The sequence below is a fragment of the Rhamphochromis longiceps genome, linkage group LG7 (assembly GCF_057381845.1).
Source record: "Rhamphochromis longiceps isolate RC_006_pf linkage group LG7, R_longiceps_female_GT1.1, whole genome shotgun sequence".
NCBI classification, from domain to species: Eukaryota; Metazoa; Chordata; class Actinopteri; order Cichliformes; family Cichlidae; genus Rhamphochromis; species Rhamphochromis longiceps.
This window is the reverse complement of record NC_140563.1, coordinates 47,247,503-47,267,205: the sequence shown is the minus strand read 5'-3', so window position 1 is coordinate 47,267,205 and position 19,703 is coordinate 47,247,503. Positions and strand designations below refer to the sequence as shown.

Here is a 19,703-nt window from a genome sequence, read left to right as displayed (position 1 = left end):
AACTGAAACTTGAAATGTGCTCTCAGGGGTATTCTGACTTTTTGTTTTATCGCCTGGTACTTTTCACTTTCTGTGTTCTACAGGGTGGGCCATTTATACGGATACACTGTAATAACATGGGAATGGTTGGTGATATCAAAGTCCTGTTTGTGGCACATTAGTATATGTGAGGGGGCAAACTCCTCAAGATGGGTGGTGACCATGGTGGCCATTTAGAAGTCAGCCATCTTGGATACAACTTTTGTTTTTTCAATAGGAAGAGGACCATGTGACACATCAAACTTATTGGTAATGTCGCAAGAAAAACAATGGTGTGCTTGGTTTCAACGTAACTTTATTCTTTCATGAGTTATTTACAAGTTTCTCTTTGTTCACAGCCATTGACATGTCAAAGAGGTTAACACGTGAGGAGCGGATCGAAATTGTGTTGATATCTGGTAAACGCAGTAACCGGGTCATTGCAGCAGATTTCAATGCACGACACCCTACGAGACCACCCATCTCCCATGCTACAGTCAGCAAACTGCTTGCTAAGTTTCGTGAAACTGGTTCAGTGTTGGATTTGCCAAAATGTGGACACAAGAAAACTTTCACTAATGAAGAAACATCAGTGGCTGTCCTAGCTTCATTGAGCAAGAGCCCACAGCGTAGCACTCGCCGCATGTCACTGGAGAGTGGCATTAATCAAACATCCCTTCGGCGGATATTAGCTACTCACAAATGGCACCCTTACAAACTCCAGCTACTGCAGCATCTCAACGAGGATGACCCAGATCGGTGCACAGAATTTGCAGAATGGGCAAAACAAAAATTGGAACAGGACCCCCAGTTCACTCAGAAGATTTTGTTCAGTGATGAGGCAAACTTTTATGTGAATGGTGAAGTTAACAAACAAAACCACCGCTATTGGTCTGACACTAACCCACATTGGATGGATCCCTCCAAGACTGCTGGAACAACAAAAGTGATGGTTTGGTGTGGTATATGGGGTACAACGATAGTGGGTCCATTCTTCATCAATGGAAACCTCAAGGCCACTGGATATGTGAAATTGCTAAATGATGATGTGTTTCCGTCTTTATGCACTGAAGCTGGCACGTTCCCTGAGTTTTTCCAGCAAGATGGTGCACCACCACATTATGGGTGCCAGGTCCGAGCATTTCTAGATGAACAGTTTCCTGGAACGTGGATTGGTCGTCGTGGGCCAGTTGAATGGCCCCCAAGGTCCCCCGATCTGACCCCCTTAGACTTTTATCTTTGGGGTCATCTGAAGGCAATTGTCTATGGTGTGAAGATACGAGATGTGCAGCACCTGAAACTACGGATATTGGATGCTTGTGCTGGCATTTCTCCTGCGGTGTTGCTATCAGTGTGTGAAGAGTGGGAGAAGAGGGTTGCATTGACAATCCAACGCAATCGGCAGCACATTGAACACATATGTGTTATAAAATATTTTATAAGTGGTCAGAAACTTGTAAATAACTCATGAAAGAATAAAGTTACGTTGAAACCAAGCCCACCATTGTTTTTCTTGTGACATTACCAATAAGTTTGATGTGTCACATGGTCCTCTTCCTATTGAAAAAACAAAAGTTGTATCCAAGATGGCCGACTTCTAAATGGCCACCATGGTCACCACCCATCTTGAGGAGTTTGCCCCCTCACATATACTAATGTGCCACAAACAGGACTTTAATATCACCAACCATTCCCATGTTATTACAGTGTATCCATATAAATGGCCCACCCTGTACAACAAAAAAACTAAACAGGATTATAAAACGAGATTGCAGGTTAGCAAAATCATAGTATGATCCAACTCTGGGAGTCGTGAGGGGGGAGCGAAACACCTCCACTGGGGCGGAGCCAACCTTTCCTAAATCTCGTGCTCAGGTCTCTCATACCTTGTAGTATAACTACAACGTTTTAGTTTTTTTTATGTTTTGTTATTATATTGGTCTAAAAATCCCCAAAGGACACAAATTGAAATTGAATTTACAAAACAAAAATAATCTAAAATGCTGATCCGATTGAGCAATACTTTGTAAGGTTATAATACATTAGTGGCCACTTTATTAGGTGCATTTTGCTAGTAGCAGGTTGGCTTTTTTTTTTTTTGCTTTCAAAGCTACCTTTATACTTCATGCTGCTGGAAACGGTCATCAGACAATCAACAACACCTGAGTTATTGAGTGTCATGTAGGCTGTAGGGTTTAACAGATCCTCGGTACTACGGGTCTGCAAAATGAACCAATGTATTTATACAACGCAGGATGGATCCCTGACTTCTTGTAGTTCACACCATGTAGTTTTCTGACCCAACCATCTGAATGTTGCAGCACAAATCGAGACTCATCAGAGCAGGCAATGTTTTCTAACCTTCTGTTATCCAATTTTGGTGAGCCTGCATGATCATAGCCTCAGGATTTGGTTCTTCAATAACAGGAGTGACAACTGGTGCAGTCTTCTGCTCGGCAAGTGGTTGTTTGAATTACTGTTTCCTTCCAATCAGTGTCACTCAGAGAACTCCCACACACTCTTTTTCAGATCATTCTCTGTAAACCGTAGGGATGGCTGTGCAGGAAATCCCAGTAGATCTGTAGTTCCTGCAATACTCATACTGTCTGGCAATAACAAACATGCTAGATTCAAAGTAGCTTAAATCCCCCTTCTGATGTTCGGTTTGATAATCAAAAGGTAGCTTTTAGTTGTAAGTAAAACACTGTACATAATAAAGTGGCCATTTAATGTGTAAATATTGCCAATTGTTTAGGGTTTATATAAATGCTAATATTGATCTGATATCCATGCAGTGAGTAATTGCAAAACTGAATGCAGTTGTCAAATGACTGAGGAACAAAAGCACCTGATGATTCATGAACTCTGATGGGGAAAGGAGTGTGTGATAGGGCAGCTGTATTCCTTGACCTTTTGACTGTCTTATCGCAAACTTTACTCTCCTTTTTACAGTAATAACGACACGAGGAGGAAGTACAATTCTGTACACCTGTCGAGCTGTAACGGCCGAACAGAAGCAGCTTTCCTGGTAAAAACATACATGTCAGTGAGGTCACAAGAGATGTTTTTAAATCGTCCCTAATTCACTGCTCAAAAATATAAGAACAGAAAATCTTTGTTTAACTTTTCCAATGTAGTATTTCAGATACAAAATATAATTTTCTTTGGGCAAATGCCTGATTTTGTCTCAGATGTTAAAGTGCGCTCGTTATAAATGAAATTATCTGTTGCAGAAGACACTTTTGTATGCAGAGTCTACGGTCTTATAGTGATTGCTACATGCTGGAAAATTTACTGTGTAAGATTGAAATAACCGTTTGTTTCACATCCTAATGACGAAGCATGATTTGTATGATCAACGGTCTTTGATCAGTCATTGCACAAATATACTGTTGATAAGGTTGCAGCTGCAATCAGCTGAGACTGAAGAAGTCACTTGGATGAGTGACGAAACGTTTCTCCCACTGAAAACGCTACGTCCAGATGAACAGAGTCAACCTTTAGGGATCGCTTTTTGGAGGTTTACATGTTTCCTCTCTGGTGCTCGTGAATGTACAATCTACTTTCCAATTTAGGGTTATGAGGGGGCTGGAGCTAACTCCAGCTGTCACAGAGACAGACACACCCATGACCCATTTGGAATTACCATTTAACCTCAAACATGCATGTCTTTGGATGTCAGGAGACACCCGGAGTACCCAATCACACAGAGAACATAGAAATTCAGCACGGAAAAGCTAAAGCCTGATGGATTCAAATCCAGGAACTTGTTCTGTGAGGCATCAGTGCCAATCACTGCACCACCAGCCACTTGTCTTGGGCAGCCATGTCAGTTTCATTTATCTTAAAATTTGGGGAAGTTGTTTCACAGACTCTCATTGACAGTATGTACCCAGTTTGGGAATATCCTGTATTTTTGCATGACTGACTCTATCCGTGATCCTCACTGTTCTGAGAGGAAACTTGGAGATCACAACCAACATCAAGCTTATGATGTCGGTTTCTAAGGTCGGACAGTGGTGCCCTCTAGTGGTTAAAAAGTAGATGGCGCTTCAGTGAGTGGGAAAACACTCCCTGGCCACTCTGTCAGTCACACCCTGTTAAGCTGCACGCAAATTCAAATATCCGGTCGGTCAATCACATGCCACCAATGCATTAAGATGATAGCCAGTCATGATAGACAGCACACACATTTAAATCTTCATTAAAAACACATTTATTTTCACATTTATTCTCCTTGGAATTTGGCACCAGTTGACATCCTCATCCTTTGTTGTCTGATTTTATTTGTATTTACGTTTTTATTTCAGTTTTTTAATCTTATTTTATTTTAATGTTAAGTATTATATTAAAATTTCCTAATGTTTTAGTGTAATTTTTCTTGTAGCCATATACTTTTAATGCACTTTTACACAGCTGACTTTATTGTTTTAAATGTGCTATGTAAATAAACATGACCTTGACATGATAGGAAGGCAACAGCAATTTAAATAACTACTTGTTATATTTAAAGTATGCAGAAGAGATGTACGCCTCGAAGCAGAAGACCACACCGTGATTTCTGCTGCAACATTCAGATAGGAGTGTCAGAATCTGGTGTAAAGTATATGAAAGCATGGGTCAGGCTGCTGGAGGTGTAATGGTGTGGGGGATAATTTCTTGGTTTATTGTGTTTCCCTTAGTTAAACCCACAGCCTATCTGAGGGTTATTGTTGTGGGAGATCGTCATCACAGTTGAGCAGCCGACAAATCAGCAGTAACTGTGATGTCATCATATTAATATGGGGGGAAAAGTCTGAGGAATGGTTGCAGCATCGTTGAATCCCACGAAGAACCAAAAACGAGAGCCAACCATGTACTAGCAAGATGCACCTGATAAAGTGTTAATTGAATGTATTATAACATTCAGTGATAGACAAAGTTCCAGCTTCTAAATGTTCAACTGTTTTTCAGCAGTTTGAGTGTCTTTTTCTGCCTTAAAGGTAATAATTGATCACTTAAGAATTTCTAATTTCCCACATAACACTCTTCCCTCTCGCATTTTCAAGGAAGCTTTGGAGACTATTGGGCCCTGTATTTTACTTTTTTTGAGTGCATCACTGACATTAGGTTGTGTACCAACTGCCTTCAAACATGCTGTTGTGCAAACCTTCACCCTAATGCTCTCTCTAATTACAGGCTGATCTCCAAATTCCCTTTTATGTCCAAAATCCTGAAAAACATAGTTCTTAAGCAACTTCAGGCCTTTTTAGATGTTAATGATATTGGTGAAAACTTCTAGTCTGGTTTCAAACCTCGCCACAGTACTGAGACAGCTTTATTAAGAGTTTTTAATGATCTTCTTTTAACCGCTTATTCGGGTTGCTCTGTGGTTTTAGTTTTACTAGATTGGACTTTGCTTTTCATGCGGTTGGTCATAACATTCTTTTATCAAGGCTAGAGGTCGTTCTCCGTTGCTATGGTGCAATTCTCTTCCTCTTCTTTCCGTATTTACTGTGGTGTCCCACAGGGGTCTGTTTTGGGTCCAACTCTTCTCCTTGTACATGCTGCACTTGGGATCCATTTTCAAAAAATACAATATCTCCTTCCACTGCCATGCCGATGACATCTAAATTTACTTTCCCCTGAACTTGGATGTCTCTACCACACTGCAACCACTGTTTAACTGTCTTCATGATGTCAAAGTCTGGTCATCAAATAATTTTCTCTCCCTGAATGAAAATACAACCAAAGTTATTATTTTTGATAATCATAGTCCTTTGGGCCAGCAAACTGATACTCTTGGTCCTCTTGCTAGCCATCTCTCCCACACTGTAAGAAACCTCGGAGTATTTTTGGATAGCTCTTTCAAATTACAGAATTTTACCAGTTACGTTAGATTTCCAAAGCGAAGCCCTATCTTCCTCTGAAATACCTTGAAAAACTTATTCATGCATTTATCACCGCTAGACTGGACTGCAACTCTCTCTACTTGGGCCTCCACGACTCTTCTCTCCATCGTTTGCAGTTAGGTCAAAATGCTGCTGCACACCTTTAAACTGGTACTAGAATGTATGATCACATCACTCCAGTTTTAGCCAACTTACACTGGCTCCCTGTCAAATATCACATTGATTTTAAAATTATCTTGCTTACTTTTAAAATTTTAAACAACTTGGCACCTAGCTATCTAACTAAAGTCCTCTACTTGTATAACCCCAAAAGAGCACCAAGATCTTCTTGTCAGATGCTCTTAGTACAACCAAGGTCTCGGCTGAAGTCCAGAGGTGATCGTGCCTTTGCAACTGCAGCACCTAGACTCTGGAATAACCTTCCTGTTGATATTCATACTTCCGAGTCGATTCAGTCTTTTAAATCACATCTTAAAACTCACTTTTTTACTTTGGCTTTTGAATCAAACTAGTTTGACTATCATCCAGCTTGTTTTTTAATGTTTGTCACCTGTGTTGTTTGTTGGTTTGTTTTCTTTCTTAATGCTTCATTTTTTAATTTTTCCATTCTCTTTGAACCTTCACAAATGCCCCTTTTTATGTAAGATTTATCAAGAAGTATCATTCTCATATATTTACATGTGGAAAATGACCAGTAGCTGGATTATTTGCGCCAGCTTCCTCCTGATTGCCTTTCCCGCTGCCCGAAAGTACCAAAAATCCAACTTAAACACTACGCTGTGCTTCACTGTATCCCAGTGGACATGCCACACATACACAACATCGAACACTGCTGCGGCTCAAAGAAATAACAGGGTAATATTAGACTCAAGTAATAAAAGAGTCAAGTTTAGTAACTCCTTTACTCACCACATAACATCTAAAATTTTGACAATACAAAACAGTTTCAGATTATTGTTAAAGGGAGTTTCTTTTCCACATTTAAAATAGTCCTGGATCAACCAGAATAAGCGATGTTTTCTTTGTGGATACTTCTTAGCAACATGTAATCATACTAAAAACACAAATATTCTTTATTAAAAAATGTTATTACTATAACAACACTACTTTATAATGGGATCAGCTCACAAATACGTTTAAGCCTAAAATAATAAGAAACAGTAAAAAATAAAGGTGTCTACAGCAGGACTGAATAAATAGAAACTGAGTGTCTGGAGTTCTCATTACTGCTCACACAGCGAAGCTGCTAATTAAATCTACATTAGAGGACGTTGTTTCTCTTTGTGGTTTCTTCACATCATTAATGCTCATTTAGCAATTTTGGCACTATATAACTGTGTGTGTGTGTGTGTGTGTGTGTGTGTGTGTGTGTGTGTGTGTGTGTGTCCATCAGTGCAGTATGGTGATACTGCGGTCAGTCACGGCAAAGGCCGGCAGCAGCGGGGCACTGAAGTTCTGTGAGACTGAGTACAGCACAGCGCAGGAGTGTGGCTCGTAAAACAGCAGCGTCTGACTTTGCCAGTCCAGCAGCAGGCCCACCCTCTCTGGCCTCCTCGCCACTTGTAGCGGCACCTTCTTCCCTGCGTGGCAGAAGGAGTAGTCTCCGTCGTAGTGAGACAGCACCCAGGACTGACTGTTGTGGCCCAGTCGAGCTTCGTTCCCAGAACCTTTGCGCTCCAGGGAGGCGTAGCAGACCCCGACTTTAAAGGCGCCGCTCTGGCCCACGTCTACCACCCAACTGTGGGTGCCAGAGGACATAGACACCGAGCCTAAGGCGTTGGGCCAAGAGTCAAATCGTGCTGGGTCGTAGGGTGGAGACTGCCGCGGTTTTTTGTGGAGGAAAGTTAAAGTGCAGAAGTCCTCAGACAGAGAGAGAAGAGGGCTGACTGTGCGCTCATCGAACTTTAAACATGATGATCCAGAAGCTGTGAGAAGAAAGGAAAAGGGTGGATTACTATCATGTTTTTGTTTTTATATTGTTTCGTTATTAAACATGAGAATATGCATGAATACAGAGAATATAAACAGGACATCAAGCAAATTCCGAGCGCTGCCAAACAGATGGCACATGGCCTCTTCTCCAAACACAGAATACCTGGAATTACTTTACAGTACTGCCCCGTTCATCTTCCAGATCTTCCTGATATACCAGTAACTCCTGAATTTCTAAGTTGCACAAGTATAATGTGTTTCAGTTTACCCTACATTCAGATGTCCAGGCACAACAAACACACACGCATTAGGAAATCAGATCATCTTTGGAGATAAATGGGTGATTACATGCTTAAATTTGTGTCGCTAAAAAATAAATGTAAGTACTGTATGTGCTTTATGTTCAATTTGCTACAGTTAGCAGGGATATTTTGTAGGGCGTCAGTCTGTGTCTGTATGACAATGAGAGTGACGTTGTCATCATCTTATTATGAAACCTCTGTCTTTCTGCATACTCACCCTACACAGCAGGAGTAGCACACATGTGTATCTTAGGTGTCTGAAGGTTGTTATCTATATCACGCATTATGATGTCATCATGTTGTTTAGCAACCACCTACCAACGACCTAAAATGATCCACTTGTAGAATTTGTGCATCAGTAACACCTTTTGTTTTGATTTCACCACAGTAACACCTGACTGAAGATATTCTATCCGTTTTTTAGGAGAGGGACCACACCCCAAAAACTCCTTACACACATACATTTATAAACTTGCCTAACAACCACCTTACAATGGACTACAATAACATTTATATAGTAGAGCAGGACGTGAGCACTGCAGGGGACCCACAAATAAGGACTCTAAGGATTCTTCCTGCCCAGAATTGATTCATCTTCAATTTATTTATATAAACAAGCTCTAACATCCCTGCTTTTAAAACTTTTATTACAAATTTAGTAGACCAACACATATAACATTTATGCAACAGCTGCAAATGAAGAGTAATGATATTTACCAACATTTTTTAATAAAATTATATTTTTAATGTTAGTATAATTGTTGTAAATGTAATTATACAATTTAAAATTCACTACTTTACAAAAAAAAAAAAAGCAGGGGAAAAAAAATGAAGCACATTTATTTTTAGATTAAGATGCCAAATTATTTAGTTGGATTCCTGAATAGAAAAATGAGTTTTAGTAGCTGAATGTTGTTCTTCATGAACTCCTGACCTCTCAGACACAAGTGCCAGATCAAATTTGGGTATAAAAACATGAACTCAGTTTGTTATTTCTCTAATAAATAACACAACTTTTTTAAAATCAATTAATTCAGAAAATATTGTGCTAAACTAAACTAAAATTAAAATGGTAATTATTTTTATGCCTCATTTCAAGGCATAATTTTACTAACCGTCACATTTTAAAGAGTATTTTAGAATAATCATTGAGTTTCAGTTAGGTTTGACTCTGCCATTTCACTGCGGCGGTACAATAACTACTTTCCTTTTATGTGAGAAACAAAAAAACATAATTGGTTTTAACTAGGGCTGGGTATCGTCACTGATTTCTAGAACCGATTTGATTCTGATTCACAAGGTCCCGAATCGATTCGATCCACGATTCGATTCAATTCGATTCAATTCGATTTGAATCTGGGAAATTTTGCCTTAGACAGTCAGGAATATTATAATTCAGATCAGTACATTTACATATTTTTGTATCTATAAAAAGAAAGCTGACACTCGCAAGACTTTAGCAAAGGTGTGAGCATCACAGCAGATGCCTTTGTGTCAAAGTAGCTGAAGATAAAACACAGAAAAACATGAAGGTGATTTTCCTGGCCTGGGATTTTATAAAAATATTCTGCAGTACATCAAAAACGAAAGAAAACCATTGATGAACATTACCTCTGAAGTTACAGTGGTTTTATTAGAGACACGGCTAAGCGTTTTGCAAAATTTTAAAAAGTTTAAATTTGTTCAGAAGCCTACTGAACGGCAGAAATTAGGTTTTCTTTTTGGAAGTAAGCAAAAGGGGAAAAAACAGCGACAGTGCTGTAAACAACAGCAGACTTGTGCGTAACAAGCAAGGGAATAATGAAGAAAACATCAGAATCAGCGAGCTGTCGGCTTTCAGCCCCGACCGTGTCCGTGCCGTCGAGTGAGAAAGGCGACATCTCACCGATTCTGATGCGTCGGCGGTCTTTGTGCAGAATCCGTGCACCTGCTCTCATTTACTGTTTTAGCTGTTTGGTGGTTGTCGAAACTGAGATTCTGGCATTTCAGGCAAAATAAATTTATATTAAAAAAAATCTATTCAGGATTTTAATGAATCGATATCACGTTATCCAAGCCAGAATCGATTTTAATCGATAAATCGATTATCAAAACCCACCCCTAGTTTTAACCATATTTTGGATATTTAGTTTATGGAATATAATGTACTGTTGTTAAAGAATGGGGTTGCATCCAGGACAGAAATATCTGCATTATGCTGCTAACACAATCTCGACTTTGCAAGCACCTACACAGACGCTAAGCTAGCCAAGAACCCAGAGTGATGTTAAAGCTAAGTGAACACTGACCCCAGCCCAGCAGCCAGACCCTGAACTTTAACAGGTAACAACATGATGAGGCCTCTGTTTCTACCTGTTCATGTGTCTAAAGTAGAATCTGTGTGTTTGCAGCCTCAGGTTTATATAGTTAAATGCTGATTATGAGACAATGCATTTAAGGTGATTTTATGGAGAAATGTGAAATGAAGTAGTAAAACAAATTACTTACTCCTAGGTGTAATTAAGTAACATACTGCAATACTTTTAATAGAAGTGTTCTGTGTAATAATTCCTTTTTTTTTGATTGATGATCCCAACACTTATCACAGGAAGCAGGGGAAATACCTCCATCGTGAATAACCATTTGACCCTCAGCATGAATGTAATATCTTTGACATGCTGCTTAGCGATGGCGGTGACACTCAAAGCCGAGCCAATGAGAATCAGTAATGGAACAGGAGCAGTTTTCTTACATCTGTATAAACTGTAATCGGATATTATACTTTTTTCTGAGCATACTCTACAAAATCCACTCCGTTCATAGATTTTTAAGGTTGGTAAATACACCTTGTAGTGCTGCAGTGAAAACTTTTATGCTTTTGAATTTTGAATGTGCTGCATTTACACAAAATGATTAACAAGTATAATAGAAATCTACTGACTGTTTGGCCCGAGCAGCACTGCAGTAGCCCACAGACCCCTCAGCAGCTTGCTTTCAGTGCAGCACGGGTTCAGGCTGAGCTGGTCTGTGTCACAGGGCTCCCCGACCCCCTCTGCCTCCTCCACCCTGAGCAGAGAAAAGAGGTTTAATGATACAGCTCCTGAGCAAGAAAATAGTATTCACAAAATATTGCTTCATAAAAAAGAAACATTACCTTTCAGCTATCTCCTGGACACTGGTCTGAAAAATGAGACATTAAGCAGGTGATTACTCTCAGTGATTATGACTGTTATCAGGATACAGTTATTAGAGCCGCCCCTGTTAACCCCTTCCTGCTAAAGCTTCCCGAGTCTCTCACCACCAGCTGTGCGTCGGGAGTGTGCGTCAGCGTGTGCACCAGACGGGAGCGTGTTTGCGACAGATTCGTCAACGCTTGGCCCCAGTGGGCTCTCTGGGTCAGGAGACACTGCTCCACACGCTCCTCCTCTCTCTGCACCTCCTCTAAGAGACGCTGCTCCTCCTCCTCCAGGGCTTCACGTGCCGCGCTCACCTGAGCCAGCACCTGCTCCCTCGCCCTGCTCGCCGCTGCCTGCATAATAAGACAGCAGGGAAGAAGAAATGCATGAGTGTGAAGTGAATACTTGTGGTTTGGAATCCAACTGCATAAATGATAAATCCTTTATTGATTTATCAATGATTTTAAAATGATTTCCTTTAAAATCTGGCACGAGAAAACTGAAAATGAAACATTTACTGTCTCCAAAATTAAAATCTTTATCCTTGTGCATGTCTGTGAAGGTTCTCAGTCATCCAGGTCATCGTAGTCAAAGCGATGACCTGGATGACTGAGAACCCTCTAAGCCTGAAGGGAAAAAGAAGGAACACACACATGTAAAGGAAGCACTCAAAACGTGCGGCTATCCTAAATGGGCGTTCTTAAAGTCAGCAAAGAGGCACAGAAAAGAAGACCAGACACCAGCGAGGGAGGATAAGAAAGACAGACGCAACAACATTGTCATCCCCTATGTAGCCGGTGTATCAGAGAAACTCAGGAGAGTTTTCTCCAAGCATGACATCCCAGTGCATTTCAGACCCAGCAACACGCTCAGACAAAAACTGGTTCACCCGAAAGACAAAACGCCAAAACACAGACTTAACAATGTGGTGTATGCTGTACAGTGCAGCGAGGAATGCCCAGACCTCTACATTGGAGAGACCAAACAGCCACTTCACAAGCGCATGGCACAACACAGAAGAGCCACCTCCACAGGACAAGACTCAGCAGTCCATCTGCATCTTAAGGATAAAGGACACTCTTTCGAGGATGCCAATGTTCACATTTTGGACAGAGAGGACAGATGGTTTGAAAGAGGAGTGAAAGAAGCCATCTATGTCCACTGTGAGCGACCATCTTTGAACAGAGGCGGGGGTTTACGACACCAACTCTCTGCCATCTATAATCCAGTTTTGAGATCCCTCCCCAGACACCTTAACGCCCACTCACATCCTGGGCCATCTGACCTCAGGAATTCGCATGATAAGGTGGGGCCAGGTTTCACAATGAACACACCCGAAACTCTGGCTGATTGGAACCCACGCCCAGTTTCCCACCTTGGCTCAGGCGATTAGAGGATCATCAGGGGGTCCTTTTGTCCCTCTGTGGGGGGTTACTCCCACTAGGTTTATATCTGGGACTCTCCACCATTTGACCTTAGAACTGAAGAAGCTTCTCAGATGAGAGGTGAAACGTCTTCAAGCAAATTAAAGAAGTCCAGACGCTTTTCTTTGCAAGATCCTTGTGCATCTCCTGTGAATTAGTCTCACATGGTTTTTACTCTCTTTTAATCATTTAGCGTCACTTGTACAGTTCTTTGAATATCACAAATGCGTGAAAAATGCCATAAAAACCACATCCACAGTCCCAGCACTAATTTTCACATCTTCATACTTTAACTGACTAACATGACAATATACATACGGCACACCGTGAGCCAATCAAACTGTGTCAGCTATCTGAGATGTTGGCCTGCAGTAGCATGGGTATTATTTTTAGTTAAATAGAATAAAAATAAAAAACAGACTTTAAAAAAAATGTAAATCTAAGTGAAACGCTTTGTGAAATCTCATTATTAGTATCATAGTAACATCCCTCCTTTAGTATCCATTATTTTGGTAACAATTTTATTACAACTTGCCTGATGGGTCAGTAGTGGATGGTTGAAGGTCTACAAGTCTGTTTTTTAAAATGTTTTAATGTAACACCTGCACTGCTGTAATAAATTTAAGTGCACGTAGCATATAATTTATTTTCTATTATCCATAGCATAAAATTTGTCATACTGTGACGTCGTCTCTCTTTTTAATGCCCACTTCCTATCTGGTATTCTCTCCTATAACTCAAACACTGGCCTACACCTGCGCCTAATGGAAGCTGCTGCTCCTCATAAGCAGTGACACAAGCACTTGACGGTGGGCACGGACGACAGCTCGTTAATGATACTTGTGACTCGCACATCTGACCAAGCACAGCAAAGTGTACAGAGATTCACTGACCACGCTCTCCCCCCCCCCCCCCCCCCCCACCCCACCCCCCACTGTGTAAAGCTATTTTGTTACAGAAACATTTGATTCCTGCTCAGGTGTGGTGGTAGTTTTCCACTTATCAGACTTTTCTTGTTTGCTTGAGGCTCGATTTGGTCTCTTTAGTGCACAAGCACGACTTGTCCTGAACACCCATTAAGCTAAGAGAGGCTGCAGACTTTGCTACGTGCACTGAATCAGCAAGACTTGCCCCATGCTTTGTTGTTACAGTCTTCATCCGTTACATTTTTATATATTTTTAAGTCAGTGATTATATCAAAGTCTTTTAAACCATGTGAAGCACATGTTATAAAATATATTATCATTATCTTTTCATTATTATACCCCCGGGTTAATACTTAATTGTAAGAGAAAATAAATAATTGCCTCCTAATATTTATAGAACTTACACATACGGTCATATAAAGGAATAAACGGGTAAATGCATGTTAAGTTTTGTTTTACGTGCAAAGAAATTCAAAAGAAAAATTTACCAATAATCAATTAGTTTGCATATTTATCAAAGAAATGTCCCAGTTTTGTTTGTTTTTCTGAAATATGTCGATTTGCTTCCGTTTCTCTGCTCTAATGTGAACTGAATAATTTGGGTTTAGATGGACAAAACAGTCAAAATAAAGACTTCCCTTTGGGCTCAGAGAGTTGATTTATATATGTATATTATACTAATAGTAAAAGAAAAAAAATTTATAAATTGACTGATCAGTAGAAACAGATAGCAGCTTGTAGAAATTTCTATCACTATACACAAACCCAAAACGTGGCCAAAAATTCACATCTGAAACAGGATCCAGCAAATGTCAACACAATGCACTTGCTAAACAGGCTCCATAGCATTTGGATGCTGAGATCATCATGAGTGTGTGTTGAGCCTGCGTGGGTGTGGATCACCTGAAGCTTCTGCTCTTTGGCTGCCAGTGTCTGCTCGATAAACCTCTCAATCCTCAGGGCCTGCAGCTGCATTTTCTCACACACGTCCACCAGTTTGTCCTGATAAGAAAAAGGAAAAAAAGAAAAACCTAAATAGCCTGCACACTGTCTGCAGTTCAGGAATAAAAACACATTAAAAACCACGTGGAATTCATCAGCTGGAAACACAGCAAGAAAATCCTGTATTCTCAAATACCGCTGAGAGGAATCAGCCAGTGTGGCACTCCCAAAAAAGCCCTAAGAGCTACACAAACAATAACTTAACAAATATGGAAACACCCGGGCCACTTTGTTTCATAATAACTGTTATCTGGATAACTGTTATGGTTATACAACTGTAGGTGAAATATAAAAATCCACACTTTGTCAGTCATGATGGGCAAAATCTTTCACAAAAACTCAATTAAATCAAAGTATTTTTACTTTTTAAACATGTATTTTGTTAAGTTTAGTCAGAAAAAGGTCATTTTATGTTAAATAGGGTTAGAAGAAAATAGTTGCCCTTAAAGATAGTTCCACTCAGACAAAGTGAAACCTTCCTGAAGCCATTTGGAGACCTGCAGGCAGATTATTGCGGGTGAAAATGTGTATTTATTGTAGCTATACACCCCTGAACTGAAAATGATCACTAAGAGTGAAATATGTTAAAACAGCTGTTGCTTGGCTGCCCGAGACTCACCCTGACTCTGGTGACTCTGGTGGCCAGAGGGGTCACGGTGTGTCCCTGGCAGGAGCCCACGGTGGCGCAGTGGGAGCAGATGAGTTTCTGCTCGGTGCCGCAGAACCAGTCCAGCTCGGATTCGTGGTCTACACACAGCTCACTCTCAACAGAGTAGATCCCGGACTCGGTGTCGGAGGTGGCCGCAGCCAGTGAGGTTTTTCCGGGACTGCCGCTCATAGTCGGCCGCGGAGCGTCGACTGTCTTCTGCAGCTTCATTCCGCCTCCCAGCGCGGAGAAAATGGGCTGCTCGCACTCCATACTCCAGCTTTTAACTTTTAGAGTCTCCTCTGGGTCACCCGATGGGGACGAGCATGTTAAATCACACGTTTCGAAGTCCTCGGTCATGGCACGAAAGCAGGACAGGTGCACCGGCGGAGGAGGAGTCGCATCAAGAGCGTAGCAGTAACACAGGTGTAACAGGTGAGCGGAACGCGGAAGTAACAGGGATCTCAGAGGTCAGAGCTCAAAGAAAGAAAAAAGAAAAAAAAAGCTTCTGGTTTTCACACGAGCGTCACCTGATAACCGTCCGTAGAGTCTGAAATCATGCCATCATGCAAGCAGGTGTGCCTTATGGCCTAATAGCCTGCGGTTACATATTCATAGTATCTCTCATTTCCCTGTTTCACTGGTGTTCCTGATTTTGGCCACTTGAGAACCTTTTTTTTTCTTTTTCAATATGCAGATAACACCTTTGGTTTTAAAACAGTTACTTTGTTTAATAAAGCACAGCTCAAAGGGCAGGAGTTCAACCTTAGTCAACTTTAATTCATAGCCCTACATTGTGGTTATTTCAGAAGAAATTCATATATAGATAATATTTTAAAAATCCTACTAACTGAGCAAAGTCCCTAAAATTCAGCATGAGTAAAAACTGAGTGGGATATTGTAGAACAGGTCAGGGTACATTAGGTAAATCACACTCCGATAATTAATGAGAATGTTTCTTTGTAGACATTTATACTTTTTATATACTTAAAATGTGTCAAATTGAGTTTTGCTATACTTCGAACAAAGTAAAACTCTCACGTGTAAAATAAAAAGGCTTTATTTCCTCATTTTGGCTCATTTATGGTGAGTTTCTGACCGTATCAATGCAACAATAGGACCCTGGAGTGTCTGTTAGATACCTGTGTGTGAGCAGAGCGTAATTATATTTTTCAGGAAGGACAGGTGTGATAGAAACTCATGGTTCATTTTATGACTATGTGCAGGGATCGGCGGTGCGGCCACACCTTGAGACAGTTCATTTAGCAATACTGAGCAACACCCACTCCCTGGAAAAGCCAGTGAATCCAGAGAGACCTGGGAATACCCAATGTACACTTTGGAAGATGGTCTGCTATCACATATCATACCACAGCCAAGTCCATTAACAAAAAAATGCCACTTGCTTTGTAAGGTGTGCCATCCAAAAAAACTCTTTAGCCGCCTCTTATTTCATTACATTTTGCTGGGATGAGAAACAGGTGCAGTGATTTATTGAGCTTCAGGCTTCTTGAGGACGTTCAAAGCTCTTCTTTGGATGTTGGTTTCCTTTTGTTCTGTTCTCTGCCCACATGATCCCACGCAGCTCCATTAATGTTGAGGTTCACGCTCTAATCAATGAGTCATAGTTTTCCACTGTGTGTCTTTCTATTCAGGTAAGTAAATAAGTAAGTAAGTTGAGTAAGTAAAGTTTATTTATAGAGAGCTTTTCACAGATATAAATGTCACACAGAGCTGTACAACAATTAAAACACAATTAATAAGAAAAACAGACTAAAAATAGCCCTGATTAAACAGAAAAGTGTTTAATAGTTTTTTTAAAGACTCCACAGACACACACTGTTGTGACTCTCCCCTGATGACCTCCATATATAGATAACATTCAAATTTGGATTCATCGCTCCATCAGACCTGTTGCCACTGATTTTCAGTCCAGTTCTTGTGTAATTTGGCACAACTCAGCCTTGACTCCTTGTTTCCCTTCCTTAAGAATGGATTAATGACAGCCAGCTGAGACCATTTCTGATGAGGCTTCAGTGAACTGCAGATAGATCAACTGAAGGTCCAGATGCATCTCTCATTTCCTGTTTCATGAGGAAATGTAGATAGTTTTTTTTTAGGTTTGGCATGTCTTTTTTGTCCTCCACTTTTCCAGATTTTTCCATTTTTTTAAGTCACACTGCACGCCATGCTGAGATATATTAAGCATTCATCTAATAGCTAACTAGCAATCCCCTTTCTGGAGCAATGTTATGCCTGTCAAACTGTGCTATCTTTGACTTCTTTTGTAGATGTGCTATTGTGATAGGCTAAAAAAAAAGTGCCTTAAGATACGTTTTAAAATTGGTTCTTTGCCCAGTTTTCATGTTTAGACACAGCTCTGGTTCATCCTTTCAGTTAGATGCTTTTCTTATGCTTGAATGATTTACGTGCCAGTGTTATGCAGTTCAGCAAATAAAAAAACACCCCTTGGAAAATGGTCACATACAAGGAGTACAGTGAAAAGTGAGAAAAACAGCTGATGTCCAAAGAAAAACTGACAGACATTTGGAAAAAATGAATAATGGTCAAAAGCACTTTAAATAGTAACAAGAAAGTCACCTGTACATTTTGGAGCAAACAGATCAGATCTCAAGAAACTCAAACCAGCAGGAAGAGACACCCCCACCCCCGACCCCCACCCACTCCTCCCAGAGCCATGTCTTTAGAGAAATGAATAGGAGTGATTGACAGGACAGCATCATGCCTTTTGGCTCAGATAAGGTGGGTTTCCACTCAGTTCACTTTGAACTGAGAACAACAGAGAAACAGGGCTACCATTGTTATACTGACATAAAAAGCTGTTTTGTAAAGGGGAAACAAGTAAACACAAGACAAAGAGGTGCTTATATCATGAAATGATTAAGGGTTTCCAGCACACTGAGTTTGTTGTGGGAGAATGATGACTATGTGATTACACAGTAAAAGAAGGAAAACAATAAAAAGATTTTTTATAATCCAGACAAAAAACAAATGAAGCTCATGCTTTTCTGTCTCTTGATGCATCCTGATGAGTTCCATTAGAAAATAAAGTTACATCTGATATGATCTTCGTGATCAGTGATCTTAAAGAAGTAACTGCAGCTTCCCATCAATCTGGAAAGGGTTATAAGACCATTACCAAATGATTTAAAGTCATACATTATACCGTTATGCCATTATAGAGTATGAAAGATTATTCACAAGTGGAAAACATTCAAGACAGTTGCCAGTTTTCCCAGGAGTCGACGTCCTAGAAAATTCACTCCAAGGTCAGAGTGTGCCGTGCTCAGAGAAGCTACAAAAGCTGAGAGCTACATTTCAGACTCTAGATGCCTGAAAAATGTTCAGCAAATGTTCAAGTTCATGATAACACAATTAGAAAAACACTGAACAAGTTTGGCGTGTTTGGAAAGATTGCCAGGTTAAAGCCACTTCTTTCTCAAAAGAACGTGGCAGCACGGCTTAACTTTGCAAAAGTGCACCTGAACAAACTACAAGACTTCTGGAACAATGTCCTTTGCAAGATGAGACCAAAGAGACCATTTTTGGCCATAAAGAATATCAATACAAAAATCTAAATTTAACAAAAATCAAACAAAGCATATCAGCACAAATGCCTCATATGAACTGTCAGTGTGGTGGGGGAGGGGAGATCATTTGGGCTTGTTTTGCAGTAACAGCACCTGAGCAACTCTGTATACCAAAGTATATGTCAAATGTGAGGCCATCTGTGCAAGAGGGATCCTAACAACAGCAGCAAATTTCAACAGAATAACTTAAAAAGAAAAGGAATAAAGAAATTCTTACATATTTGCTCTTTTATTAAGCATTTCTTCTACATTTTCAGTCTAACTCAAGCTGCTTGGTTTGAGGTTTCTGTAATACTGTTCCTGATCTCCAGAGGGCGCTGGCTCCCCTTAACTAAACATAACGTGTGTTGGTGTGAGGTTCCAGACTGAGAGACCACAAAGATTATTCTAAATGAGGACTCTACATGATAGGCTTCCTTAAAAAGGATTCATTTTTAATGGCTTCATATTCCAGATTTTCCATGTTTTCTCGGCACATTCACTTTGAAGAAAAAAAACTAATGGCATCTAAGCCATTAGTTTTACTTTGTCTCTTTTCTGCAATTGCAAAATTGTTAGGATGCTGTAATCAGGGGTGTCGAACTCCAGGCCTCGAGGCCCAGTGTCCTGCAGGTTTTAGATCTCACCCTGGGTCAACACACCCAAATAACACGATTAGTTTATTAGCAGGTTTCTGGAGAACTACAAGAGTTGAGGAGGTAATTTAGCAATTTGAACCAGCTGTGTTGGATCAAGGACACATCTAAAACCTGCAGGACAGCGGTCCTCCAGGCCTGGAGTTCGACACATGTGCTGT

The 19,703-nt window shown here is 40.4% G+C and overlaps 1 protein-coding gene across 1 annotated transcript; it reads right to left on the bottom strand.

Moving 5' to 3' along the window:
- Nucleotides 1-6,792: 6,792 nt before the first annotated feature.
- Nucleotides 6,793-15,730, bottom strand: bspry (B-box and SPRY domain containing). The gene is made up of 6 exons (XM_085413953.1): nucleotides 15,270-15,730; nucleotides 14,552-14,650; nucleotides 11,421-11,651; nucleotides 11,277-11,302; nucleotides 11,064-11,188; nucleotides 6,793-7,834 (listed from the first exon to the last, which is right to left on the bottom strand). The coding sequence occupies exons 1-6, from the start codon at nucleotides 15,654-15,656 to the stop codon at nucleotides 7,299-7,301; spliced, it is 1,404 nt and encodes a 467-aa protein (XP_085270079.1). The 5' UTR covers nucleotides 15,657-15,730; the 3' UTR covers nucleotides 6,793-7,298.
- Between the last annotated feature and the right edge of the window lie 3,973 nt (nucleotides 15,731-19,703).

What these genes read in the sequence shown, in the direction of transcription:
- bspry (XM_085413953.1), bottom strand. Translation starts at nt 15,656, where the DNA reads ATGACCGAGGACTTCGAAACGTGTGATTTAACATGCTCGTCCCCATCG. An exon ending in CCAAAGAGCAGAAGCTTCAG is followed by an intron (nt 11,652 to 14,551) that starts GTGATCCACACC and finishes CTTATTATGCAG; the next exon opens with GCAGCGGCGAGCAGGGCGAG. An exon ending in AGTGCTGCTCGGGCCAAACA is followed by an intron (nt 7,835 to 11,063) that starts GTCAGTAGATTT and finishes TTCTTCTCACAG; the next exon opens with CTTCTGGATCATCATGTTTA.